Genomic DNA, 27,920 nt, shown 5'->3' on the forward strand with positions numbered 1-27,920 from the left:
GCAAAAATTTCATACTTAAATTTTTGTTATCAATTTTCTTTGAGCACGTTTTGTTTCTTGTATTAACCGCGATGTGTTCATGGGTTTTCCCACTCCAACAGAACCTTCTACAAATCTGTAAGGTTTGTTCACATTATTAAAAACATTTCTTTTAAGCTACTGTTCTTCCCAAAAACCAAACACTGGAAAATGTACTGAGGTTGCTCATGATACCCTTCATACCCCTTGGTTATGTATTCGCAAAAAGTGGCTCTTAAGAGTAAATTAAGCTTCTTCACCCCAACGTCATTCATCCCCTAACTAGAGCTTATTATAATAGCTTATATCTGACATTTGTATTTATTCAACTGTACATCACAGGTCTGTTTGTGGTGAGTTACACCATGCCATATGGTAGTAGCCACTGCAGAAGTCGTCCTTCTTACATCCTTGCATCCAGTCCTGATTGATTTTTCCAAACATGTCCTTTCTCTGGTTGGGGGTGACAGTGTAGCTGGGATGTAAACTGTGGGACTTTTGCTATGGCAGCTTTTCTAACACATATGGACGGGTGACTGTTATCACTTGTATATCAGGCCTACATTTCATAAACCATCTGGACCTAGACTGAGTTGTGAGCCTACATTAGATGGATTCTTGTGTTCTCATGAGACTGGAGGCTAAAGTAGAAGACTATATTTCTCTATAGACACCAATGACAATGCTTAGAGCATGGTTACCATATGTTGTTAGGGACATGCAATCTTTTGGACGCATGATGGGAAAAAAAGAGAAAAGTATTATTATCTCTCACTCCTTGCTAAAACAAATGAATTCCTACTTTTCTGTATGCATACTTTTAAAGTCATTGCGTTTCTTACAATATGAACCACATTAAGTTAGCAATGAATGGGTGATTTGGAGGTCAAAAGTATCTTGCTGGTTAAAACTGGGGTAAATTTGGTTGAAAAGTGAGACATCTATGTAGAAAAAAAAATAGCCAGTTTCTTTTACATTCACATTTTTTTATTGATCCTGTAGTTATGTCTTGTTTCACAATGAAATATACTAATTTAAGTGCTGTTGAAACAACATATATATATATCCTTTAATACTGTATGTAACCTAGATTTCTAAAAAAACAAAACAAGAAAAAACATAATAACTAGACACCCATTTTAACCAAATTTAGCCCAGTTTTATGGTATATTTAGGTATCTTTTGACCTGCAAATCACTTAAGGAACATTAATTGGATAGTCAGTGCCCATTTTCTGTCAGCGTTTACTTTCGCTGCAAAACCAAAATGATTGCATGTCCCATGCAAACTCTAGTGGCCAGTCTCTAAACGTTCCCTGGTAAGTCTCTGTTGAGTCTCCAGGGTCCAAGGCTCAAGTTCATGCAGCAGACTGTCTCTCAGGTATCTCAAACTTTGCAACTACATTGCTCTCAAATCCTTTTACTTCTTGTACTGACCGTACAGAATGAAACTAAATCTAACACTCCTTGGGCCCAGGATGAGAGATTAGATTTCTCAGCTCCAAGATTCTAGAAAAGATGAAGATTATCCCAGTTCAGAGTTACTCCATTAACTTCCCATGGCTCATTCATGCTACTTACTCCCGGTCTGCTTCTTAAGGGGAGAGCCTTGGTCCCAGATTGCGCTTCACATTTCACAGTCAAGTTCTGACAACTTCTTTGCTTAAAAGGAGTTGCCTGACACTGTGCCTCCCTTCCATGCTTCTCCTGGCGTAGGTAGTCCTGGGATGAGAACTGATCTCAGGCTGAGCCTTGGTCCCAGACTGCATTTTTAAGTTAAAGAGCCCCTATTGGCTTAGACAGTTGTCTCATATTCTAATACCTCTTTGCTGCCCATCATGCTACTCCTGTACTGTATCCGGGGGCTGACGGCTGATGTTGTCTCCAGAAGCAGGATGGTCTTGCGGAGGCGCCGATCGATGAAGTGTGCATCCCAGGCTGGGTATCGCTTTCTTGGGAGGTCGATCCGGATCACGGGGCCCTCCTGCGCACGGGATGAGGAGGAGGTCCTGTGGAGGAGTGCAGGAGAGGAGGAAGGGGAGGGACGTACCTGGAAGACAGGCAGGCAACTGTCCCTGTCTCTCTCCTTGTCTCTGTCTCTCTCCCCGGGAACCGGCTCCCCTGTGTCTTTAGTCCTGGGGAGAGTCCTCGGAGGGCTGGTAATGACCATGTCTGTTTGGGACCCTTGTGATGGGGTGAGGCAAGCATCAATCACTCCCACCACCCCTCCTGCACCCACCACGCCCTCGTCCACACACCCTCCCCACTGTGACCCCAGAACGGGCCCATCAGGGTGCAGCCAGCAGTAGTACACCAACATGAAGAAGGTTCCCAGGGCAAAGCTGCAGGCCACCAAGCACACCACGACCAGGGCGTAGGAGTCGGAGGTGTGCGGGCCGCGGTAGGTGTACCAGGCAGCGGTCAGTGCCACGTTCTCAGCCAGCGTCACAGAATAGTAGACAATCATGCGGAAGCGGCTGGGACCCTCCTTGACGTTGAACCAGCAGAAGATGTAGATGATGCCCACCACCATGTTGTAGATGATCTCCTCCCACTTGGACATGCAAAAGTCGGTCTCACCTTGGATGATCCAGAAGGTCATGACACACCTGAAAAACAAACAATACCGCAGAATATCACAAATACATAGAAAGGCTTGGGGACAGCACAAGACATATAACATAAATCTCTCCATTTATGCTGCATTGCCTTTGAAAACATCTCCTCAAACAATGATATCATTAGTTATTTAAAGCTGGTGCTCCACTCCTCTCACCCCTCCCTCTCCCTGCTCCGTTACGCTCCGACCAGCCCTTCACGTACAACCTCGTCGTGTACACTGTCTCAGTTTATGACAGGAATCGGGAGCTCGCTAGCCTGTGGGTCAGCCATAATGACGTCTTTCAGCATCTTGAAGCCTTGTACTAGCTTGAAGCCTTGGTGTGAGCAGAGTAGTAGACCTGAAGCATGTTCACATTTTGATTGACAGGCCCTGAACATATGTGGTCAGCCACTACCTGCACTGCTTTAAGCTAAACTTTGTCACACAGTACTCGAGTGGGTTTGTAAGACTATTTAAGGGTGTAATGCTTTCATTTCTATGGCTGACAGTTAGTTTGGTAAGATATAAAAGGTGAGTAGGTGGGAGAAGGTGGGAGACATTGAAGCATTTGTCAATGTCAATGAGTGTGGGCCATTTCCTGGGGGTAGCACATACCAGTGCAAGCTTAATTCGTATCAAAAAGATTAGTTCATTACTTCTGAAGCAGCGGCCTTTTCGCCATCCCAGTGTCAAAGCTGAAGACCAATGGTACCGCTAACCCATCGCTTGTTTTAAGGCTGCCTTTTCTTGTTTCATTCCTGTTTTATTTTGTATTTCCTTGTACTATTGGAATGGTCAGTTTTAGGTCTTTGTCACTTTGATTTTTGCTCTTATGTTCTAAAGCACTTTGTAACTTTTGTTTAGAAAAATGCTCTATAATTAAATTTCTTGTAATCATTTTCACAACAGGAAAAAAACAAAACAATGCAGCATAATCTGCATGCAGCTTAAAACACTTCTCTGTTGATCATAATGTTCCGGATACTCACAGCAGTGGCAAAATATGGCCCAATATACCACTGCTGTGTCATGCTAACATGGAATCCCTCTGCATGTTTACTGAAATATATTGCTGTTTACAGTATTGTGCAGGAAATTAAATGTTTCATGACTTTTAAAGGCCCTAATTTTTGCAAACAGACCACCTGAATAATTTATACTGTATTTGTCTGTAATCATAAACTTGCACGAAACACTTAATAAATTAAACACTTTGCTGATTACTAGAATTTGGAGAAAAGATCTAGAGTTTTCTTCTGATAGCTATTAAAAACACATCATAATTCATCATTTTCTGCGTGTCAAACGCTAAGCTTCTCTCCCTTGACCCAGAATCTTTGCATCAGGTCACACATGGCGCACCAGTGGCTGACGATGAATATGCCGAAGTAGAGCTGGAAGACGGAGGCAAAGAGGGCGAAGGCCACAGTCCTTGCCCCGATGGTGAAGAAGTGCCACAGCATCTGGGCGATCACGGCCTTGTAGGACATAGGCAGCTTGTCGTCGCGGGAGTCCCGGAGAACCTTCTGGTAGGAGGCGATCATCCAGGCCAGAGAGACCAGGGAGGCTGAGGCTGAGAGGCCTGGAGAGATGGATAAAGAGAGGGACAGAGGGAGACAAAAAGGAGGAGGGGAAGTAAGAGACACAAATACAAAGACATTTGGATGAAGGGAGGAAATAAGAGAAAGGGAGATAACTGGCTAAAAAGCCTAATTACAAAAAAACACTCTCACACACTGACATTTCAAACACCAATATACAGTATTTCAGTCACGTTCCCTGTAAAACTTTGATGCAATCATTCTGCCCAAATGTCTCCAATCTGGAGCCAATTGATCAGCTCTCAACTCACACCAGTGATATTGTAAGACAGAATCGTAATGTGCCCTGTCAGCTTATTGCAGGTAAAGGAGTATTGACATCCTGTATACAGTATGTTGGTTATTGGCGTAAAGATTCACTATTGGATTGGCTCCAGTCACAGAGTCACTATGATAAAAAGGATGAATCTTCTGTAGAGGATGCATGTGACAATCTGTTCATTTTATGATGAAATATCTAAAAGTGGAAATTTTTCCTGATGGCGGTGATAAAAAAAAAAAAAAAAAAGGTTGGGGAATCAGCAAACATATTAGTATGAGTTGTGGAGATCATGAACATCTATATCAAATTTAATGACGAGTACCACATTTGGCCAGTATTTGTTAAGGTATTAGACCAAAGGGTTGGACAGACTGAAGAACTGCTAGTCCGGGGAAAAAATAAATAAAAAGATAAATAAATCGCACAATGGGAAAATGACGGCTGCTTTCTGTCAGGTCGACCAACATATGGTTTATTGTCTCAAAATAATCAACTGATCAGAGAAGACACAGAATAAGTTTTTTTTCTTTTAGTTCCTTCAAACTGACCCGAACCCGTTTTATACTGAAGTCAAACGATCGTTAGCCTACCGCCCGCGAGGCCCACTGCGAGCCACCCAGAGCACCGTTTAACACATTAAACATTCATGTGTGTTAATCATGCAGCCTTGTCTCAAACTATCCATGATAAGTGTTTTACAACTCTTCACTGAAGCTATGTGATGTTTACACTGAGAGAAATATTAAAACCCAAAACTTATTCTAGCTGTCTTGTGAATCTTTTTAATCACGTTTCCCCAAATTTCGGCCCTAAAATCTTGGTATCTTTAGAAATTTTAAGATCTCTACTAGAATTTAAAGAGAAGTTCTGTGCTGCACAGCATGAGTCTGTAATGACCGATGAACTGGAGTCGGGGGGTCAATTAGATTTAAGAGCTTAGCACGATTTATGATTATATCATGATGCATTATAGGTGGTAACTTTTTACTTAAAATTAGTCATAGTGGCCTTAAGAATGGAAATGAGTGGCTGTGGTCAACTTGAACCCACTGGCCCTTCTGAGAGTAACCAGTGACCTCACAGGTGCTGGCATGTGCTCTATTTTAGTTTTATTAGATTTAAGTTCAGCATTTCCTACCTGCAAAACAGAAAATTCTGTGTTTTCATAGACAATCATGCCGTTTCCTTGGCCAAAATTAGTTTGTTTGAGTGCCCCAAGAGTCAGTTGTAGGTCTTATTATATTCTCTCTCTATTTGCTTCCTCTGAGTAATATTTTTTGCCGCAAGGCTTTTAACTGGAACTGAGAGATGGTATCATATTATCCCCATTTTAATTTCTTTACACTGGGGGCCTGTTCATTTTGGAATTGCTTTGAAAATTTTATAGCTAACATTGTAAAGAATTGCATGGCCAGCCACCCAGCTACTCTGCTGAACTTTCATGGAACCCGAAGATCTTAAAAGTGCGGGGACGTTCATGTGTTATTTCCCCCTTTTCAAGTATTTTGAGTTTTCCAGTATTTGGCGTTGCGCACCCTTCAGGCCACAGTGCAGGGCACAGTAACATGATATGCCGGAAGTAAATCAAACGGTTCATTATCCTCCAAAAGTATTAAGCTGCAAGTTACATTTAGCTGATAACTTATGAAATCAAGAAGTGTTTTTATGTAACTTACTGTGATAATAGTGTTGATGCTATGTGTATTTTTACCATAAGTAACAAAACTCTACCAACTCATATATATGTTGTATTATGACAGCAGCAGGAAAGAAAAAAAAAAACGATATAGCATTTAAATCAAAATGCATTAACAATTATTAACAGTAACAGGCACTCAAAGTTGTGTAACTTAACCAAACTGCAGCAGCAGCAAGTCTCTCCAAAGTCCACAGACAGCAGGAATCAGAAGTAATATCCACAGACTAACAGACCCACAAGCACTGAATCTACCGCCTGACTCCGGTACATGAACAAATCCGCCGAGCCCCGAAGCTCCCAAGTGGTCTATTCGGCATCTTTGGGCTGCAGCTTGGCATGTATGGGAATTATGGAGGGCAGTGAGTCTGTACGAGAGCTGGCATCAGAAGCAGCCAAGTCGAGTCCAGTATAAGAGTTTGCACAGGTTCGTAGTACCGAACGGCTTCAGCAGCGAGCGCACGCCGCTATGGTAAGCCCTGAGGGGAGAACGTATGTGGTCCGCCACTACCTGCACTGCTTTAAGCTAAACTTTGTCACACAGTACTCGAGTGGGTTTGTAAGACTATTTAAGGGTGTAATGCTTTCATTTCTATGGCTGACAGTTAGTTTGGTAAGATATAAAAGGTGAGTAGGTGGGAGAAGGTGGGAGACATTGAAGCATTTGTCAATGTCAATGAGTGTGGGCAATTTCCTGGGGGTAGCACATACCAGTGCAAGCTTAATTCGTATCAAAAAGATTAGTTCATTACTTCTGAAGCAGCGGCCTCTTCCCCATCCCAGTGTCAAAGCTAAAGACCAATGGTACCGCTAACCCATCGCTTGTTTAAAGGCTGCCTTTTCTTGTTTCATTCCTGTTTTATTTTGTATTTCCTTGTACTATTGGAATGGTCAGTTTTAGGTCGTTTTTTCACTTCTTATGTTTTAAAGCACTTTGTAACTTTTGTTTAGAAAAATGCTCTATAATTAAATTTCTTGTAATCATTTTCACAACAGGAAAAAGACCAAACAATGCAGCATAATCTTCATGCAGCTTAAAACACTTCTCTGTTGATCATAATGTTCCGGATACTCACAGCAGTGGCAAAATATGGCCCAATATACCACTGCTGTGTCATGCTAACAATGTCCTTCAAGTCCTGGAAGTTAGGACAGGTTTCAGAATTTCTCTTGTATATTTTCATTCATATGGTTTTTTCCTTTCATTAAAAACTGGTAACGACTGGGATCTGACACTGGTCTAAATTGACCGCAGCCAATGATCCCAGTGAACAACCACCTCTCGTTGATGGAACCCAGCTGAGTTTAAAAAAATCAAACCAATATCATGACATGTTTCCTGGATCACAGCTTGAGAAAATAAAACAAAGCAGTTACATAAGAACTGAACCCAAAACAAAAGGGATTATGGGAAGAAAGTGACAGATGCAGTTTGTTATGCTCTAAAAAAGCCCAGCAAATACCAGCATTTGGAGAGACTGTAACCAGCAAATGTTCGGGATTTCACTTAGCACATGACTTGAATGAATAATTGGCAGCATTGATCGATGATTCATTTGATTGACTGAGTTATGAAATAATCAATGAGCCTGATCAGCAATAACATAATACAGGCCAAGGGGGAGAGAGTGCAAAATTAAAAAATGAATGTTTATTAATTTATTTATTGTGTGTGTGCTCTGGTACTCATATCCTTTCAATTCAAGTCAATTCAGTTTTATTTATATAGCACCAAATCATGACAGAGGTTCTCTCAGGGCACTTTCCATGTAGAGCAGGTCCAGGCCAGACTCTTTACAGTTATATTAACAGAGAACTAACATTCCCACGAGAGCAGGTGCTTGGCAACAGCGGGAAAGAAAAACTTCCTTTTAACGGGTGGAAGCCTTGAACAGAACCCGGCCTCGACCGGCTGGGTTGAGAGAGAGAGAGAGAGAGAGAGAGAGAGAGAGAGAGACAAGGAGGCAGGAGGGAGGAAAGAGAAAATAGGACAATACAGGTACCACATAAAGATGTATAATAATATTGAGACTAATAATATAACTAATAATTATAATAATAGGGCGAATAATAATACTAATAAAACTAAATCTGACAATAATAATAATGATAATCATAATAATTGTAGCAGTGGGTGTTGAGCAGGATCATGGGGGCAGTAGGTGGTTTGCAGTCACAGATCCAGACTCTGCAGCACCAGGGGCAGAAACACCTGCGGAAAGCGACAGGAAGAGAGAGGAGAGAGACGAGAGAGAACAAAACTACGGGAGAGAGAACTGCGTACTGGTGGAGAGGAAGAGAAGGAGAGAGGAGCCCGGTCATGGGAAGTCCCCCGACAGTCTAGGCCTATAGCAGCATAACTAGGGAGTGGTTCAAGCCAAGCCTGAACCAGCCCTGACTGTGAGCTCTATCAAAAAGGAAGCCTTTAAGCCTACTCTTAAACGTGGCGAGGCTGTCTGCCTCCCGGACCCTAAGCCAATGCAGTGAAGCTAAGACAGGAGAAATGTGATCTCTTTTCCTAGTTCCTGTCAGTGCTTGCGCTGCAGCGTTCTGGATCAGCTGGAGAGTACTTAAAGATTTGTTGAGACAGCCTGATAATAAGGAGTTGCAATAATCCAGCCTAGAGGTAACAAAAGCATGGACTATTTTTTCTGCATCTGTTTGACACAAGATGTGCCTGATTTGTGCAATGTTATGTAGGTGAAAAAAAAGGCAGTCCTTGAAGTTTGTTTTATGTGGGAGTTAAAAGACATCCTGATCAAAGAGAAATCCAAGATTCCTAATGGTGGTGCTGGAGGCCAGGGTAATGCCGTCTAAAGTAACTATATCATTAGATAATGTGTTTCTGAGGTGTTGGGGGCCAAGTACAATAACTTCAGCTTTGTCTCAATTTAACAGCAGAAAGTTGCTGGTCATCTAGGTCCTTATGTTGTTAAGACCTGCTTGAAGTTTAGCTAACTGATTGGTTTCATCGGGCTTCATTGACAAGTACAATCGGGTATCATCTGCATAACAATAGAAGTTTATGGAATGTTTCCTAATAATATTGCCTAAAGGAAGCATATATAAGGTGAATTGAACTGGTCCAAGCACACAACCTTGTGCATCTCCATGACTAACTTTTGAGCATAGGGATGATTTATTGTTACATGCACAAACTGAAATCGATCACATAAATAGTACTTAAACCAGTTTAGAGTGGTTCTTTTAATGCCAATTAAATGTTCCAGTCTCTGTAGTAGGATGTGATGGTCAATAGTGTCAGATGCAGCACTAAGAACTAACAAGGCAAGTACAGAAAATCGTCCTTTGTCCGATGCAATTAAAAAGGTCATTTGTAACTTTGACCAGTGCTGTCTCTGTGCTATGATGCACTCTAAACCCTGAATGAAAATCCTCAAATCAACTATTATTGTATGAAAAGTTACACAACTGGTTGGCAACAGCTTTTTCAAAGACCTTAGAGAGAAAGGGAAGGTTAGATATGGGTCTATAGTTGGCTAAATCAAGAGTAGGCTTTTTAAGAAGAGATTTAATTACAGCAATTTTAAAGGACTGCGGTACATAGCCTACTAATAAAGAGAGATTGATTATATCTAATAAAGAGGTGCTCACTGAGGGTAAAACTGCCTTAAGCAGCCTAGTTGGGATGGGGTCTAAGAGACAGGTTGATGGTGTAGATGAAGATATTGTTGAAGTTAGTTGGTGAAGGTCAATGGGAGAGAAACTGTCTAAGTATATATCAGGTTTTACTGCTGTTTCTGAGGTTCCTGTGTTTGAAGATAAAACTGTGCCTGTTGAGGGCAGGAGGTGCTGAATTAATAGTTAGAATTTTATCATTAAAGAAGCTCATGAAATCGTCACTATTGAGAGCTACAGGAATACATCGATCAGCAGATCTCTGACTCTCGGTCAGCCTGGCTACAGTGCTGAAAAGAAACCTAGGGTTGTTTTTATTTTCCTCCATTAAAGATGAGTAATAGGCTGCTCTGGTATTACAGAGGGCCCTCCTAAATGTTTAAAGACTCTCATGCCAGATTGAGAGGGATTCTTCCAGTTTGGTAGAACGCCTTATCCTTTCAAGTTTTCGCTTAGTTTGCTTTAATATGCGGGTTAGGGAGTTAAACCACGGCGCTAACCTCCTTTGTTTTATCATCTTCTTTTCCAGAGTGGCAATGGACTCGAGTGTCATTCTCATTGAGCCTGCAGCACCATCAACAACATGATCAATTTATGAGGGACTAAAGTTATCATAGGTGTCCTCTGTTATATTGAAACATGGCAGAGAATTAAGTGCTGATGGAATCCCCTCCTTAAATTTAGCTACAGCACCATCAGATTGACATCTAGAAAATACATTTTTGCCTAATGGTTTATAGTCCAGTAATAGGAATTCCAAAAGTACCAATCAATGGTCCCATAAAAGAGGATTATGTGGAAAGACTATTAACTTTTCGATTTCAATGCCATAAATCAGAATGAGGTGGAGGGATTGGTTAAAACAGTGAGTGGGTTTATTTGCACTGAGCGAAGCCAATTGAGTATAATAATGAGATAAACACAGTGCTAAGGCTATCATTATCAACGTCCACATGAATATTGGAATCCCGCTCTATAATTACTTTATCTGTGCTAAGGACCAAACTTGATAAAAACTCTGAGAATTTAGATAAATAGTATGGGCCGGTAGCGCGGTACACATAGAATAGGCTTTAAAGTTTTCCAGGTTGGATGTGCAGGACTAAGAGCCAGGCTTCTGAATTAGTTATAATTGAGTTTAGGTTTAGGGTTGATTATTAGGCTTGAGATTAAAATGGCAGCAACTTCACCTCCTCGGGCGGTGCCCCGAGGAATGTAAGTATTAATATGACTGGGGGGAGTGGATTCATTTAGGCTAACATATTCATCACGGCACAGCCAGGTTTCAGTGAGACTAAATATATCAATACAATGATCTGATATTAGATCATTTACTAATCCAGCTTTGGATGGGAGAGGTCTAATGTTTAAGAGTCCGCATTTTAATTCTCTTATTTTGTTGTACTTCTGCAGCGGTGGTCTTAATTTTTATGAGGTTTTGTGTTCAACTCCTCTTCTGTATTTTTGAGTTAACCAAATTTATGTGGTCGGGGGGCAGACACAGTCTTTATGGCGTTTTGGATGGGTGACTGCTGTAATGGAAGCACAGAGAAGCGTGTAAGACTCTCCCTCCTGGTCTCAAGTCTGGCTTGTCATGGTTTTGGTCTACTAATAACCTCATTCAGATTTTTTTAGATATGAGAGGTGCTCGATCCAAAGTGGGGTGTGTGCCGTCTCTGGTAATCAGACCAGGTCTTCCCCAGGAAGTCCTCCAGTTATCTAAAAAGCCCACGTGGTTTGCTGGACACCACCTTGACAGCCAGCGGTTGAATGATGATATGCGGCTGTACAGAGAACAGGGCCCCGGAGAAAACTAAGGAGTCCGATATTGTCTTTGCGTATGTACACACCGACTCAACATTAATTTTTTGTGTCCTCCGATTGGCTTAATCGGGTGTCATTACTGCCAACGTGAATAACAACCTTAATTTATTTACGTTTATCCTTAGCCAGCAGTTTCAAATAGGATTATATGTCGCCCGCTCGGGCCCCAGGAATGCATTTGACTATGGTCGCCGGCGTCGCTAACTTCTCGTTTCTATAAAGAGAGCTGCCAATAACCAGAGTTGGTTTCTCAGCGGGTGTTGTCGCTGAGTGGGGAGTATCTGTGGAAACGTGAACTGGTCGGTGGTGAGCCATTAGCTTCTGCTTAGGGCTACGCTTCTTGTTACAGTCACCCAGCCACCCTGGCTTCCTGGCTGCTCGGGAGCTGCCGGGGGATAAGAGTAGAAGCTACACTGGGTCGGCTCGCATCGGTTTGCGGGGGCTGGCTAACTACCGCGGCTAACGATATGGTTTCCAAGGGGGCGGATCCTTGCTTCCAACTGACTGAGCCTCGACGCCATCACTGCAAATAAACTACATTTTATTACATGTTCCGCTATCGCTAAAGGGGGGCAGAGTTGTAACTAAACATAAGGCACACCGAGCGAGGGAGAGCGGGACAGCGAGAGAGGCCATCGCTAACTGCTAAGCTAAAGTAGCTAGCCGATCTGAAGCGCGTGTAAACAACAGAAGAAGGAGAGAGCTAAGGCTGCTCAAGCAGAACTAATGTACGTACGCTAGTTAGCCGCTGTAATGAAGAAAACAGCAAAACTAAGTCGCTACCACTCACACAAACGCCGGCAACAGGAAATGACACGATACGCTTACCTGAGCACGTCAGCACATCCACTCATGTCTAATCATATCCTTATGAGGACGACTTTGGCTTTAGACCTTGAAAGTGAGAACATTATTGGTAAGTGGTGACATTTTTTCAACGTCCTGACTTCTTCACTTGAGATTTAAAACTTGGTTTTTGTTGTTTTAAGGTATTCAGATTCGGGAATGCACTTCACTTAGTGTGTGAGCTCTTCTGTTGCCCATGTGTGTGTTTTGTGTGTATACTTGTTGCAGGTGTTACTGTATGTGTTTGTTCCCCGACTGTGTGTCTTGTGCAATTTAAATATGTGTCTGACACTAGACTTCTATGCTGCCAGGTACGCCTCAACACTGACTATGTCAACTGTGTGTGTGTGTGTGTGTGTGTGTGTGTGTGTGTGTGTGTGTGTGTGTGTGTGTGTGTGGGCTTGTTTTACTATATTCGCACTGGGAGCCCACTATACTTGTGGGGTCCGACAGCTTTGTGGGGACCAAAATGCCCGAACCCACAACAATAAAGGGCTGTTTGAGGGTTAAGACTTGGCTTTAGGGTTCAGGTTAGAGTCAGGTTTAGATTAGGGTTGAGGTGATCATTTGTGATGGTTAAGGTTAGGGGCTAGGGAATTCATGTCAATGACGGGTCCCAGCGAATACAGTAAAACAAGGATGTGTGTGTGTGTGTGTGTGTGTGTGCGTGTGTGTGTGTTCAGGGCAGGATATCAGTAGGAGAGTTTATGCTTTATTCATACACCACTTACAAGAGGCAGATGGGCTTTTGATTAATAAAACAAAACACACACACACACACACACACACACACACACACACACACACACACACACACACACACACACACACACACTCTCTCTCTCTCTCTCTCTCTCTCTCTCTCTCTCTCTCTCTGCTGAAGTCTCTGTAACAATTAGAAGTGACAGCTGATAAAATCCAATAAAATTCCAATAACTCCAGTAAGATTTGAGGTGACAGCGAACAGTTTTCTTAAAGGATCATTTCAATTTGTTCCAACTTGGGTCTTATTTTCATCAGTAGTAAATAACATCGCGCTCACAAACTTTAATGTTTAGACCCTGAATCTCAGTAACATCACCTAAAAAATATATATATATCTGAAGGGTCAAGAAAGAGGGGCAGTCACAGTTTACAGATTTCCTGACTCAAATTTTGACCCCTGTAGTTTCACATGTTTGCCTCTGAGTTGAGGGATTGCTGCTGATTTTTCAGCAGTGGTGGAAAGGAACTAACTAAGAAGAGGTATACCAAAGTACAGCAAAACCACTTTGTGCTACTTTCTACTTCTGCTCCGCTACATTGCACGGGGAGATGTTATACTTTTTACTCCACTAACACAGTGCTAAAGATTAAACCAGCGGTTTCCAAGCTTTTTGTCTCGTGACCTTTTCACGAGATCACCGTGCAGTTGTGTCTACTTGTCGTGTTTCAGTTGTCTGTGAGTTGGTAGCAGATCCACCAAAGAAACATATCCCCTCTAAACATCCCACGTGGTTTTATTTGATACAATGGTTGACAAAAAAAAGCGAGCCCTGACCTAAACCACTGAACCATATACCGTTTAAAGTACTTTAAACTAGCTCTGCAGCTACAACAGTAAAATGATGCGAGAGTATTTAACAATCTAACAATGTCAGGATCATATTTCAGTCACAGGGGACAAGTCCTCTTACTTATGATACTTAAAGCACATTTTGCTGATAATACTTCTGTACTTTTACTTAAGCGGGATTTTGAATGCAGGACTGTTACTCGTAATGTAGTATTTTTACTTTAATATACTGACACTGAATGCGTCAAACTTAAATTAAAGTGCACTTATTTTTACCCCCCTCGTAGCGATGGCGCTGCGTCCCAAGCGTGAGCAGTTAACTTGGAGAGTACAATGTTTCAATAAATCGAAGGAAATGACGATCAAAACTATGAAAGGGAAACCCAGCTTTCAACTAACAGAATTATCCTTCAATTTCATCAGTTCAGATGAGAAACAAGGCAACCGTCGATCAAACGTTAAACCCGCTTTCTCCGATGTGCCACAACTTTCCCCGTGAAGGAAGAGCGGCATCCCTCTCACCTTGCAGGGGGAGGACGGCGTTCCCGTGGATCATGATGCTCAGCTGGAGGACGAGCTGCGGTGCCGACTTGAGGAAGGCCTCCAGGAGGCGGAGCATGGTGATGTCAGCGCTCTCAAACATCAGCCGCCAGTTGAAGTGGCGGTGGGGCCCGTCGCTGTGCCATCGGCTCTGGGCGCCCAGGTAGAGGGCGTGGATATACCTGAGGGCCAGAGACAGAGAGATGGGTTCAGAGTAGTGCTGCGTGTCCCTTTATCATTCGTTGATCATTCCTGCTCATCGTTGCTGTGCAAAATTTTGATCGATCCCATCTTCAGGCAAAAAAAAACAAAACCTCACAACAACCATCACATTAAATGTACCTAATCCCAAAATGATGAAAACAGGCAACAGGTGACCAAACTGAAAAGCCACTGGCTGTAACCCCAGGAAACCGTGTGTCTTCAAAAAAAACCAACATCGTGGTCATCAGTCACAGGCGTCAACATCCGGAATGCAAAAGAATATGACGTATGAGATTTGAATGGTGATGTCTTGCAACAGTGTCCAACAGCGCCCTGGCCGCCCTGGATAATCCAGAGCAGGAATCTCAGATAAGCAGATGAAACAAAACTATAATCAAAACTGATTTGGGTGAACTGACCCTTTTAAAGAACCACTAAGCCTGTGGCTACACCTTAAAGAAAAAGAGAGTTTTTCCTGTGGTGAACGACAAACTTGAAAATGTCTGATGATGCTGATTTTACAACACAGCATATAATTTTGTAGGACTGACATTTTTTTCATTCTGCAGGTTTGGACTCTCTCTCATTTTGCAGTAGCAGCTTTCAGATTTCTAGCAGTTCTAGGCAGTGAGCACACCTCTTAAAAACAGTATGCATACAGGGAGCGATCATTTATTTAACAGTGAAAAGGCATAACATAACAATTAGGGAGGTTTTTGCTCACGCTGAGGTTTTTGGGTATAATTAAGGCAGCGCAGGTGCATCAGTGATGCTGAAGAAAGCTTTGCTTGTATATTTGAGAGAAGCAATCTCCTTTTCAGAAACCCAACTGATGTAAACACCAAACAGACAGAAGGACACAACAGGGTAAAAAATGCGACCCCCTCGCCATGATGTTCTCCCGGCAGGAGAAACACACCCGAGTGTTGCGTGTTTCTCCAGGGAAGCGTCTTTGCCCTCGCCCGTCACTGTTCAACTCCGATGCACTTTTGTTTTGGTGTGTCTTTTGGTGTCGGTGACGCAGGATTGCAGCGGGTCATCTGGCGCATGCTGGCGAGGAGCCCCGTTTTCAAAGCTTAGGACAAATATTGATGCGGGGAAAAGGAGGGGCAGGATTGTTCTGTGACACACGATCACAGAACACACTTCCTGCTAGTTGGAGATTTCATTTTCACCTGACACCGCAGTCACAAAGTCGAGTTTGATAGAAAACAAGAGGGTGTTTTACACTAAACATGATAATATGCTGTATATTGAGAAATAAAGGCACCAACTAAGTATTTCCTTGTATAACTAATTAATGATAACAAATGCCTCTGGCTAAATACGGCATCATTTACATGACTGGTGTTTCAAATGCAAGCGTTTCTGCACATCTCTTACCTTAGACTAGTGGTTCCCGGCCCGGGTGCTGGGACCCCATAACAGTAATGAACAAAGGGATATTCTTGTCTAATACCTTCACCTCCTCAGGCCTCTAAAAAATGGGGTTAAAGTGGTTGTGAAGCGCTGCCTTAGACGGATGAAAAAAAAAAAAACGTGGCTGAATTGTGTCTGATGCATCATGGGAGAGGAGGACGGCAGACAGTAGTAGTAGTACAGCGGGACAGATGAGTTGTGGAGGAGAAATGAAGCTCCCTGGAGGAAAAGTGAGACGACGCTTCCTGCGCTTCTGCATCCCAAAGCAGATTTTAAATAGAGGGGTAAAAATAACCCAGCAGTGTATGCATAAAAACACACACACACACACACACACACACACGCACACACACACACACACACACACACACACACACACACACACACACACACACGGACACACACACACAACCACACAAACGTCAGCATATATCACGATTTTAAAGGCTGCAAAACAAAGACAAGCTCGGATTCACATGTGTATGTGGACGCACAGACGCAACGCAAAACATTTCTACACACCTATAACACACTGACACACATGACATTTGTCTCACGTGCACGTACACACACACACACACACACACACACACACCGAGTGACAGGCAGACAGCAAGGCCAACAAGGCAGCCTGGAAATCCGTAGCTCTGCAAATAATTTGCTGGCCAAGCACTTGCCGGCACTCCTCCATTCAATCCCTATGTCTCTCTGTCTCTCTCTTTCCATCTCCGCCTCTGTAAGTCTCTGTTTATCCATCTCTGTTTTTGTCTCCCGCTCTCTTATCTCCTTTCAGTTTAATTTCTGTGTCTAAATCTTCTTCGTTCGTCCTGACCTCTTCCGCCGTTTCGGGCCCGGTGGGTCGGTTGTTCCTCATACGCGTCCCCCTAAGCTTGAACGGTAAATACCTTTGGTGATCTCCCCATTTTTCATCTAGCGCCATAGTCAGGTCAAAACCTGACTTTGTCCAGTACTTTGGTTTATGGTGAAATACCTGCAAGGTTCAAGACATTAGCAACAGCCTCAGCTGCAGCTGTTTACATGGTAAACATTATATCAGCTAAACACCTGCATGTTAGCATTTAGCTCAATGCACCACTGTGTCCCAGCCTCACAGAGCTGCTAGCGTGGCTGTGGCTGACTCCTGTCCTGTAACCAGTTCTGTCCCTCATCATTTCTTTTTTGTTTTCCTTCAAAATTGTCTGCAGCCATTGTCTAAATCTTAATTTAGCTTTTTGCTATTAGTTATTAAAGGTCACATGAAGAATGTGTATTATTCCTTTATCCTTCTTTCCAGACTTGTGCTGGTATATTTCCCTATTTATCTGTTTTCTCTTTCTCTTTCCTGCCTCTCACTTCTCACCTTCCTTGCTTGTTCACACCTCTTTCACCCTCTACCCTTTTCAGGGTAACTTATTCTCTTTCTCAATCAATTTATCTTTTATCTTTTCTTCCTCTCTCTCTCATTTTCTTCATCCTCTCCTTTGCTTGTTATCTCTCATTTTGTTTCTTTCTCAATCCAATTTCATGCAGCAATTGTCTCTCTCTCTCTCTTTGCTCTCTCTCTCACTCTCTGTCTCTCCATCCAATTTATTTTGTTCTTCCCTCAGGCGTTCTCTCTGCCTCGAGCTTCCAATCTATCAAATCTATGAATCCTCTCCTCCTCGACTCTGCTCCTATCTCCATCACTCCTTTTGGTCCCCTGTATGCTTTATACTCTTCTTTATCCTCCTCTCCTCTCCTTTCCTCTCCTCTCCTCTCCGCCAAAAACTCTACTATCTACAAGGCCACAGTTGGACCGCGGAGACCCTGAGCGTTTTTGAAAAGAACTTGTGCGTGCGTGCGTGTGTGTGTGTGTGTGTGTGGACTCTTAGAGAATTGCTGCCAAGTCTGATGGTGAACCAAGAATGAACCCAAGGAGAGAGACTCACACACAGAAAATATTAAACAGTTACACACACTTCATTTAAATACCTTTTAAATGAATATTACGGGTCAGGGGGGGAAACACACTGATCGGCATAACAAACCAGACCGAGGCAGAGATTCGTAATTTAACTGAAGCCACCGGGAGCAGAAGCAGCTCTTCAGTCCCATCAGGATGCCGTGAAAACTGCTGTGTTTATGGTGTCCACAACATGAAACAATTTTCGGCGTTATTTCAGAAAAAGAAAGGTGCGGTTTGTTCCCTTTTGGTGTCATTTTACAGAAATAAATGCAGTGAAGTCAGTGGGAGAAAAAATAAAATGTCTGTAAAACTCCCTGATTCATTTATGAATGGTTCCAGTAACAGGAATCGTGCATACAGCTGCATTTTAAATGTGACTGGTTTGGTCAACGAACTAGCTGTCTGTGGAGTAGTACACTGTTCAATGTCGATTGGGAACGTTATTGCCCTGAATTTGGTCTGTCAGGGGATGTTCACTCCCGGGCCTGCTAAAGCTTCCAGCAAGCTCTAAAAATCAAATGGTTGGGGTGGTTCAGTTTTAGGGCGGAGTCCTAAATGAGGTCTGACTGGGTAACAGTTGTGAGCGAAACAAAACTTTGAACTAAGTTCTACTGGGAAGACGGAGACGGCAGGAAAAGGGGAAAATTGGCTTGTTGGGGGGGTTCGAGGACAAATAATGCAGGGGCTGGTCGGATTTGTGTTGAGATCACAGGACTTCAAATCCCTAAAAGTATTGGCAGCGCAGAAGCTGTGGCGTTAGGGTGGAAATAAATAGATAAAATCACACGGCGGCAGCTGTAGCAATAGCAGTGGTTATGGTAGTATCGGTAATAGAACTATCACCCATAGCCGGACAGTTCAAGCATCCTCATAGTTTTCGGCCGTGCAGTGTATATCGCTCTGTCCGAGGCTCGGGCTTGAATGATGTCCTGTGAGCATTTCCATTTTTGTAATTACGATCATTAGCAGTAACAACTATTGTGCTAGGACATCAATTCACAGGCCACAAATTTCCCATCCTTACGGCTCATTGACTGGAAATTGATTAGCAGACGCGCATCCGGGTCGCAGTGAGATGCAATAAACAAAGGTCAGGAAACAAAGATTAGAGTCAGTTGTAATGAATGATTTGTTTACCTGGAAAAACAAAGGGGACCAGTAATAACTATGATGATAATAGAAGTGGACAGTTGGAAGCAGGAGGTCGTTATCTTAAATCACTTAATCATGTTCCAATGATTCATTTTATATCTGTTGCCTACGAGACTAATGACGTGTCTGTATTGTTTCCGATATCATAACTCTACACCTTGTCCATCCACAGTGACAACACAGTGACAGTCAGCCCGTCAACGGGAATCCACCTCCTCGACCAGAGAAAGGAGAGCACAGGAAAGAAACAGAGAGAGAGAGAGAGAGAGAGAGGGAGAAAGAGGGGAAACAACTGTTTATTAATAACTCGTCCCTGCAGTTGATCAAAGGCTTGATTGGGTTTCTAACCCGCCCCCTCGTCAGTCACCACGCCGATAAATTGGTACTAGTGCCAGGCTTTTAACGAGCTGCTGATGTGTGCTAGCTTGACACACAGGTACACACACACACACACACACACACACACACACACACACACACACACACACACACACACACACACACACACACAGACACACACAGCAAATTTCTATATATCCTGCAAATCTTTCAGCTGTGAACAGGACCTTCATCACTTGTCTAAAGAGACTCTCAACCTGCCCATTACCATGCCAGCAATCAGTGGCATTTATTGCCTCTGTGTGTGTGTGTGTGTGTGTGTGTGTGTGTGTGTGCGTGTACTCTCGATGATCAAATGTCTCTTATGAAACAGAAAGCGCTGGGTCTTTTTTTTCTGATTGGTTGAGTCACAGTGGTTGGAAGCTGTTTAGCAATGGCTAAGAAACATATGAATAAATGCTGCGGCGCTTTTGGCCACGCTCCGAGCCGAACGGAGGATGTGACATTTTCGTCGGACTTCGTGCCTTCAAAATGTGGCCTCAGACCAGCAGCTCACTCCGGGTTACACGGCGCCATGTTCAGGCTGCTGAGCCGAAGTTACAGTCAAGTTTTGTAACTTTCTATTACATGCAAACAGATTACCTCCTTCGGGCTACATCCTGTTCGAGCCGCACTAAGTAAATGATGAGGCAGATGCGGCGCCTCTTCCCATTCAGCCAGTCAGAATCAGTTCATTTCAGACCATATCCGCACGAAGCAGTAACGTCTTTGTTCTGTCACAGGCAGACTGTCCGCACTGTGGACACGCGCCTTGCTCGCGCTGCCCAGCTGCAGCACGTAAAACGTAAATCTAGCTGCAAATGCCTCTCGGACCTGTGTCGATGCCGGTGCGGCCCTTACTTCTCCAATACCACCTCTAATGGGGAAGGTTAGAGCGGAGTCTTGACACGAGACGTCGCTCTTCCCATTCCGCCTCATGGCATGAACCTTGGTTTCTTGGAGCCGTGAAAGCAAATCTTTCCCTAAACTTAACCAAGTAGTTTTAGTGGCATTAACCAAACCAAACTTGACAGTGCTCATCCTATCACCGTGTTTCGTTGTTGAGGTATGAGGACTTTACCACTGGCTGTTAAATCGAGAGGGTTTAAAAAAAACATACTGAACAAATTTTTACATTGAACATCTGTAGCTCTGTACGGTGGCCATTTTAGGACATGTCAGTATCAGCGTGTGAGACTCAGTCCGACGCCGGCTCATCTTTTTTTTGTTTTAATCTACGGTGTATTCCATCAGTCTCGGCAGTGCTTCTGCTCAGCCACGCCCGAGCTAGATTTTCGGATGCTAGCATTTGCACACTCAAAGCATGTTGACGTCAGGGGCCCTCCCATACCGAGGCTAGTATGTTAACCTGCCTGCAGTCAGCGTGTTAACAACGACCGGAGGTTAGCATGGTGATGTTAAGTACGTCACATGTAGCGTTTCATCATGTTACCAGCCATATAAACAACTACTGCTTTGTGCTGTGACACTGTCACAGATATTGTGATCTACTACGATTTTTAAGTGTGTTGAAAACCTCAACCATACAGGCCAAAAATCTCTTTTTGCAGCCTGGAGTCTGGATTTCCCCTCAAAGAACTCCATTATAGCAAAAAATAAAATGTAAGTCAGAGTTTTTATTGTTCCTCTGTCGTACTTTAGAGTCATACATTAAAGATTTATTTAATCCCTAAAACCCTTTGCAGTGGGTCTATACAGTATAGAGTGTATACACTCAGCAAGCGCTTTATTAGGAACACCAGGCTATTACTGGGTAGGACCACCCTTTGCTCTCAAACGGCCTCAGGTCTTCGTGGCCTGGATTCTACAAGATGTGGGAAACTTTCCTCCGAGCTTCTGGTCCACGTTGACGCAATTGCATCACATAATTTTTCCTGATTTGTCAGCTGCACAGTCACGCTACGAATCTCCCGTTCTACCAAATCCCAAAAGTGTTCCACTGGACTCAGATCTGGTTACTGGGAGGCCGATTAAGTCCACTGAACCCATTGTCATGGTGAGTTATCCTACTGGAAGTAGCCAGTGGAAGATGTTAAATTGTGGCCATAAAGGGAGGCACATGGTCAGCAACAATACTCAGACAGGCTGTGGCATTCAAACAATAACTGGTTGATAATAAGGGGCCCAAAATGTGGCAAGAAAACATTCCCCACACCATTACACCACCACCACCACCAGCCTGGACTGTTGACTTATTGTGCAAAGGTTACCGTAGCCTTTCTGTCAACTCCAACCGGTCTGGCCATTCGCCCCTGACCTCTCTCATCAACGAGGCATTTCCGTCCACAGAACTGCCCGCTCACTGAATGGTGTTTGTTTTTCACACCGCTCTGAGACCGTTGCGTGTGAAAATCCCAGGAGATCAGCAGTTTCAGAAAACACTCAAACCAGCCGGTCTGGCACCGACAATGCCGCCACGGTTAAAGTCGCCGAGGTCACATTTTATCCCCATTAGGATGGTTAATGTGAACAATAACTGAAGCCCCTGACCCAGATAAGCAGGATTTTATTCACTGCACCGCTGCCACATGATTGGCTGATCGGATAATTACATGAATAAGCAGTTGCAGAGGTGTTCCTAATAATGTGTTTGGTGAGAGAACTTGTAAGGGTCAGCAAATAATATGGTTTAGGGACACAGACTTGTAGTGAGTTGTGCTATATGTTGAAAAGTTAGCGCGGAGCACCAGAGCTAATGATCTGTAGAGATACAGTACATGGATATTTCTGCTGTCAATTAACAGCAAAGTGGAACAAGAAAAATGGTTTATATTCATTTAGGTTTCACTTAGGCTCTCTTGTGCACATACTGTAACACATCAAGTGCCAAGCATTGCAACAAAGGAATTTAACAAGGCACAAAACAAACCAGAATGGCGTTAAGTGGAGCGCGTACCTCCGCCGATGCCAAATATTGACGCAAATGTCGAAAAATGCCCAATCTCGCAATATTAAGGAAAGTAATCCACACCATCCACCCTGGCCGTGGCCCCATCCCCCCACCGAGTTTGGTGCAAATTGCTTCAGCGGTTTTTGCGTAATCCTGCTGACAAATAAACAAACAAACCAATAAAGAAAGACACGGGTGAATTCATAACCTCCTTGGCAGGGGTAATGAGGCGATCTACAACGTCTTAATTAGCGGGATTGGGATGTGCCTGCAGCTGCGTACTCGGTGATTTACGGACGGTTCGTTTTTACCTGCAAACTGTTACACAACCGGTGAATATTCTAAAAAACGCAGCGGCGGTATGGAGCCACGAACGCACACAGTGTATTGCTGTGCCAGCATCATGTCAGAGCACGATCGGTTTCCTCTCCCCCCAAGCAGAGATGAAAAGCCCCCTGCAGTGGGTGGATGGAGGTTAGAACAGTCAGCCTCCTGCTAGTCTGTGAATAATGCAGCTGTCAAAAAGCTCAAAATTAAACACATTGAATACACACAGGACAGCCCTGGGCCCTGCTCCGCTCTCCAGCACGCACACGCGCACACACACACACACACGCACACGCACACACACACACACACACACACGCACACACACACACACACACGCACACACACACACACACACGCACACACACACACGCACACGCACACACACACACACACACACGCGCACACACACACACACACACACACACACACACACACACACACGCACACACACACACACACACACACACAAGCACGCACACACACACACACACACGCACACACACACACGCACAGACACACCAGCAGACATTTATGTACACTGCATACACACAAGCAAAAAAAAAAACCTAAAACACACAGACTCATTACATCCAGGGACACACACACACAGCGAACTATAATCCCATACATACACGTAAATACATGGAGAAAAATGAACACACACGCAGTCACACGTAGAGCACGGAAACTGGCGCTTGAATACAACTCATTATACTTTTTCCGTATCCACACAGGTACGTATGAACTGTCTTTTGATTGTAAAGGCCGCATCCATGTAAAATGTTACCCACGTTGGACTAACTATTCTGAAATGGAAAAAAGGTTCCTCTGTCCGGCTCGTCGTTGTTGAAGCCGCTCCGAAAAACCGTGACTTTTAAATGTTGTTGTTGTCGTAGTCTAATGTTTCTCTACGCAGCAGGGATATTTATTCATGTCTACTATTTTTTCTGGGGCCACGATGGGCACAAAGATATGCACATACGTTGTATCGTTTTTGAGTATAAAAAGCGCTAAACTCATTTTGGGAGAAATCAAGTGCTGCGGAGAGCGTGGCAGCTTTTGACTGGAGAAACGGCTCATTCTAACAGTCGGCCAGGGTGGTCCAAAGGGGAGCAGCTCAGTCGGTTTTGCATGGGTGCCCTGTGTAAACAGGACAATAATTAAAGTTCTTACTCAGGGGTTTTGCTGGCAGAGTCTTGATTATTTAGGTGGGATCGGCGGCAAACGCTAGGAAACGTTGGGTTTTTTTCGAGTCCGTCTGCCCCTGCAAACACTGGAACAGGTTTGGCTTGCTGCGATCATCCCTCCTGTTCATACTGGCCACTAAGGCCTCCCTTCATAATGAGCTTCGGACTAACGTTGGGAGGTACCTCACTTGATTTGATTCAGCCAGAGCGCTGACGCCTCGTACAAGCCTAAGATACACTTCTGAATACATTTTTGCACAAAATGTGGACTGTAGGTTTTTGTCCCCCATCAGCTGCATTGGAATCGCATTGGAAAAGGACCCTTTCATTGGCCAATATGAGCAGGAGCAAGGGTTACGGCAAGAAAAAAACCTGTTCCGGTGTTCATGTGGTCACCTGACTGTTCTAAGACATGTTATAGACGTATTATAGACACATTTCTGTTCAGTCTCTCTTTTTAAGAGGAATGGGGAATAACGTAGACTTTTCCAGCCCCAGTTGTTTACGGAGGTGGGATCTCTCTCTTAATATGAGCTGGTCAGAACCTGTTGCTAATGTGGACCCGCAGAGCCCAAGTTAAGCCCTGTTGGGTCCCAGAAAAACTCTGCGTAGATTTCAAGACCTGCTGACCTGACACCCAGTCCCCAGGCTATTCTGGTTTCCGGGGGAATTATATCCGGCCATAGATCTGTACACTGAGTCTGCAGAGTGCAGTGAGGTTGAGCCACAAACAGTGAGTGAGTGTTTGTATGGAAGCCCACACAGAGCAGAAATAATGTCTCCTCTCTGTCTGCGTAGAGCTCAGCTGTCAACACCGACCTACTTAGACTGCCACACTGAGAAAACCAGCACAGAGACCTGGAGGATGTGAGATTATGGGAGAGTGTGAGGGGAGGAAAGGGGGGGAAACAAGAAGAAAAACAGAGAGAGGAGAAGACGAACCGAGCCGAAAAAAAGAAAAGGAAGAGGTAGAGCGAGAGTAAAAGAGGGGGATCGTGTGTGTGGATGAGGGAGGGAGGGAAAAGAGAAAATGAGCAGAGCTGAAAGATGGAAAATGCAAACGGAGACGGAGAAAACGAGAAGGAGGAAAAAAGTGAAAGAGCGATTGAGAGAAAGTGACACAGCAAGAGAGGACATGATGTTTGTGGCGTGTTTTCTGCATGCGCGCGTGTTTGTGTGCTCGTCTGCACGTGTGTGCGCTCGCGTACAACAGAGGTGAATGAGCATTGATCGCCGCTGCCAAAGCCGCCAAGCTCCCGACGAGATAAGATCACGCCGAGCACTGAAGTGTTTAATTGGGAAATGTGTGTGTGTGTGTGTGTGAAGCGGGTGATGTTATCACTTAACTCAAGGGCTCAAGTTTGATCTTTTATCTGTCCCCTGCTCGCTCTCGCTCTCTCTCTCTCTCTCTGTTTCCCTCTCATGCATCCGTCATTCAGGAGTTGCAGGATTCAGAGCCGTGGTTCTGCTGCGTAACGACTTCAAGGAGAAAACGAGGAGGAGGAGAAGAGGAAACGGGAGCGGAGGGAGATATACAGGTTGTGAGGAAAAGTAATCGAAAGAGGTTAATGAGGAGGAAAGAAACAAGAGGGAGAAGGAGAGCGGAGGGTGGGAGAGGAGGTGATATAATAAAGAAGAGGAGGAAAAGGGACAAAAGGAAAGAAAGAGTGAGGAGAGAGAGAGAAAGTAGGATGGGCATGAAAAGGAGAAAGGTAATGAAAGGAAATAAAGGAAAAGGAAAGGAAGGGGGGAAACGAGAGAGTGAACACAAAGGAGGAGGAAAGCAAAGGGAAGGAAGGGAAAAGAGGTGACGAGGAGCAGAAGGGAGAGGAGGGGCAGAGAGGAGAGGAGATTCATGGCGTAAAGAAAAGGTAATGAAGGGAGAGAAGAAAAGAGGAATGGAGGAGGAGATGATCGGTGAGCTGCTGCCTGCGCTGATCAATCACTGTTTATGGAACGATCAGAGCGAGAGAGCGAGAGAGAGAGAGAGAGAAAGGAGGATGGATGGGTGGACGGAGAGGGAAAGATATTTATTACACAGAGAAATAAACGGTAATGGGGCAGTAAAAGAGAGATGGATGATGAGAGTCAAATTCTTATTTCTCTGTGACTTTCCCTCATCCTACGTTTCCTTTTTTTGTTCGTCCGTCTCTCTCCCTTTTTTCTCTCTCCGTCTTCCTGTCCTTTCACTCATTCTGTTTCTATATCTCTCCCCTTTCTCTTCGGTTGTTTTTTTTGGTTTTTGTTTTGTTTTGCCTCTTTCCAATCTCCCTTTTAGCGCTAGATCCCAGACCTCTGAACGCGATTCAAATAGGTCCGGTGTTACGCTACTTGACATTCCCCCGCCCAGTGGAACTTCAATCAATACAACGAAATTAAGCTAAAAGGGGCAATCCGGCCATTCTGTATGGCACTGCCATTGATCTGGGGGAACAGCGAGAGACAGGTGAAAACGAGAACGGTCAAAACGGCAGACACAGAGATATTTGGATTTTTAAGTTTGGCTGGTGTGCACCTCCTCAGCTGCACCTTCAGGCTACAGCGGCCGTGGAGATGTTGCGGGGTCAGCGACAGGTCAGCATGGGCTACTTGCGTTTTGGTTTTTTTTGCACAGGTTCCCGATGGCGGTGTCTACGGCCACGCCGGCAGCTCCGTGAGGCCTCGCAGTGCTGACGCCAGCATTGCAACGTCGCTCACAATGACCGAGGTGCTGCTTGTGCGTTGTAGCATGCTAACGTTTGCCGGCTAACACTGAGGACAGAATACAGCCGGGGCTAAGTGTTGGCGCAGCTCAAGTTCTAGCCCGACGGTGGGGTTGGATGAGAAGTCAGCTCGTCATGTGGAGGACGTGAATGCAGGTACCGAATTTCATGGCGATCCGTCCAGCGGTCGTGAAGTCATGTCGGAGAAGCCAGGGGATCCCCGGAGCGTGGAGGGATTCATCCTCTGGTCACCGTGTCAGTCCACCCAGCAGTTTGTTGAGATACCTCGTCCTGGACAGAAGGGGTGGACTGACTGAGCAGGGTGGAAGGACACTGTCCTCCGCGGAGGCCATGCCGCCAGCAAAGGCTCGGTCGTCACCTCCTCTTCAGTAGCACGCGTCCGTGCAAAGCCATTCCCACTGCAGAGCATTTCCGCTCGGCGTGACACCGCTCTCCATCACAGTGAGTGTAACAACGTAAACACGGCCACTGCGAGGAACGGAGTGGTCTCATGTGCAGTAAAGAAGCACCAGGGCCCTCCCCACCCTCCCTATGATTATTAACAAGGCAAGCGCGGTTACCGTGGGGAATATAAGCCACGATACGATACGACCCGATCGTGTCTTCGCAGTGTTGCGGAGGCGACAGCAGAAATCTACGCGCGTGACGAGCTGTAAATCAATACCTGCGCCGCACGGGTTGACCCGCCGGCTGACGCTGTGGTTCCTGATCGGTTGGGGGATAATAACACAGAGTAATATCCCCCTTTCCCAAACTAAAATGGTCTGACACCATCACAACGTGAGGCTGAGTGAATGGAGTTAAATGAAATGACTAATCGGCTTATTTATCAGGCATCTTTCTTCTTTCTTTCATCTTCGCTTCCTTCTTTCTTCCCTTCTTCCTTCCACCTCTAATTCTGTCTCTTTCTTTCTTCTCTTCCCATCTTTCCTTTGCCTTTGTCCTTCCCTCCTTTCCTCCTCTTTCTCCACCGTTCTTTCAGGCTTCCCTCCTCCCCTTCCCCTCTCTCCCTCGCTGTGTCTCCGCAGATTTTGAAGGTCGTTACTTTCAGAACATTTAATCGCGGTAGGAAGCTGACTCTCTGCTCGG

General features: G+C 44.4%; 1 protein-coding gene across 1 annotated transcript in view; it reads right to left on the reverse strand.

The window, feature by feature from the left end:
- Nucleotides 1–1,812: 1,812 nt before the first annotated feature.
- Nucleotides 1,813–27,920, reverse strand: part of xkr7 (XK, Kell blood group complex subunit-related family, member 7) — a 73,075-nt gene continuing 46,967 nt past the window's right edge. The window contains exons 2-4 of the mRNA XM_040153424.1: nt 14,565–14,764; nt 3,982–4,201; nt 1,813–2,626 (exon numbers count right to left, since the gene is read on the reverse strand). Coding sequence (XP_040009358.1) covers nt 1,813–2,626; nt 3,982–4,201; nt 14,565–14,764 — 1,234 coding nt within the window. The remainder of the gene's footprint in view (nt 2,627–3,981; nt 4,202–14,564; nt 14,765–27,920) is intronic.

The sequence above is a fragment of the Xiphias gladius genome, chromosome 18, assembly GCF_016859285.1.
Source record: "Xiphias gladius isolate SHS-SW01 ecotype Sanya breed wild chromosome 18, ASM1685928v1, whole genome shotgun sequence".
In the NCBI taxonomy this organism is placed as follows: domain Eukaryota; kingdom Metazoa; phylum Chordata; class Actinopteri; order Istiophoriformes; family Xiphiidae; genus Xiphias; species Xiphias gladius.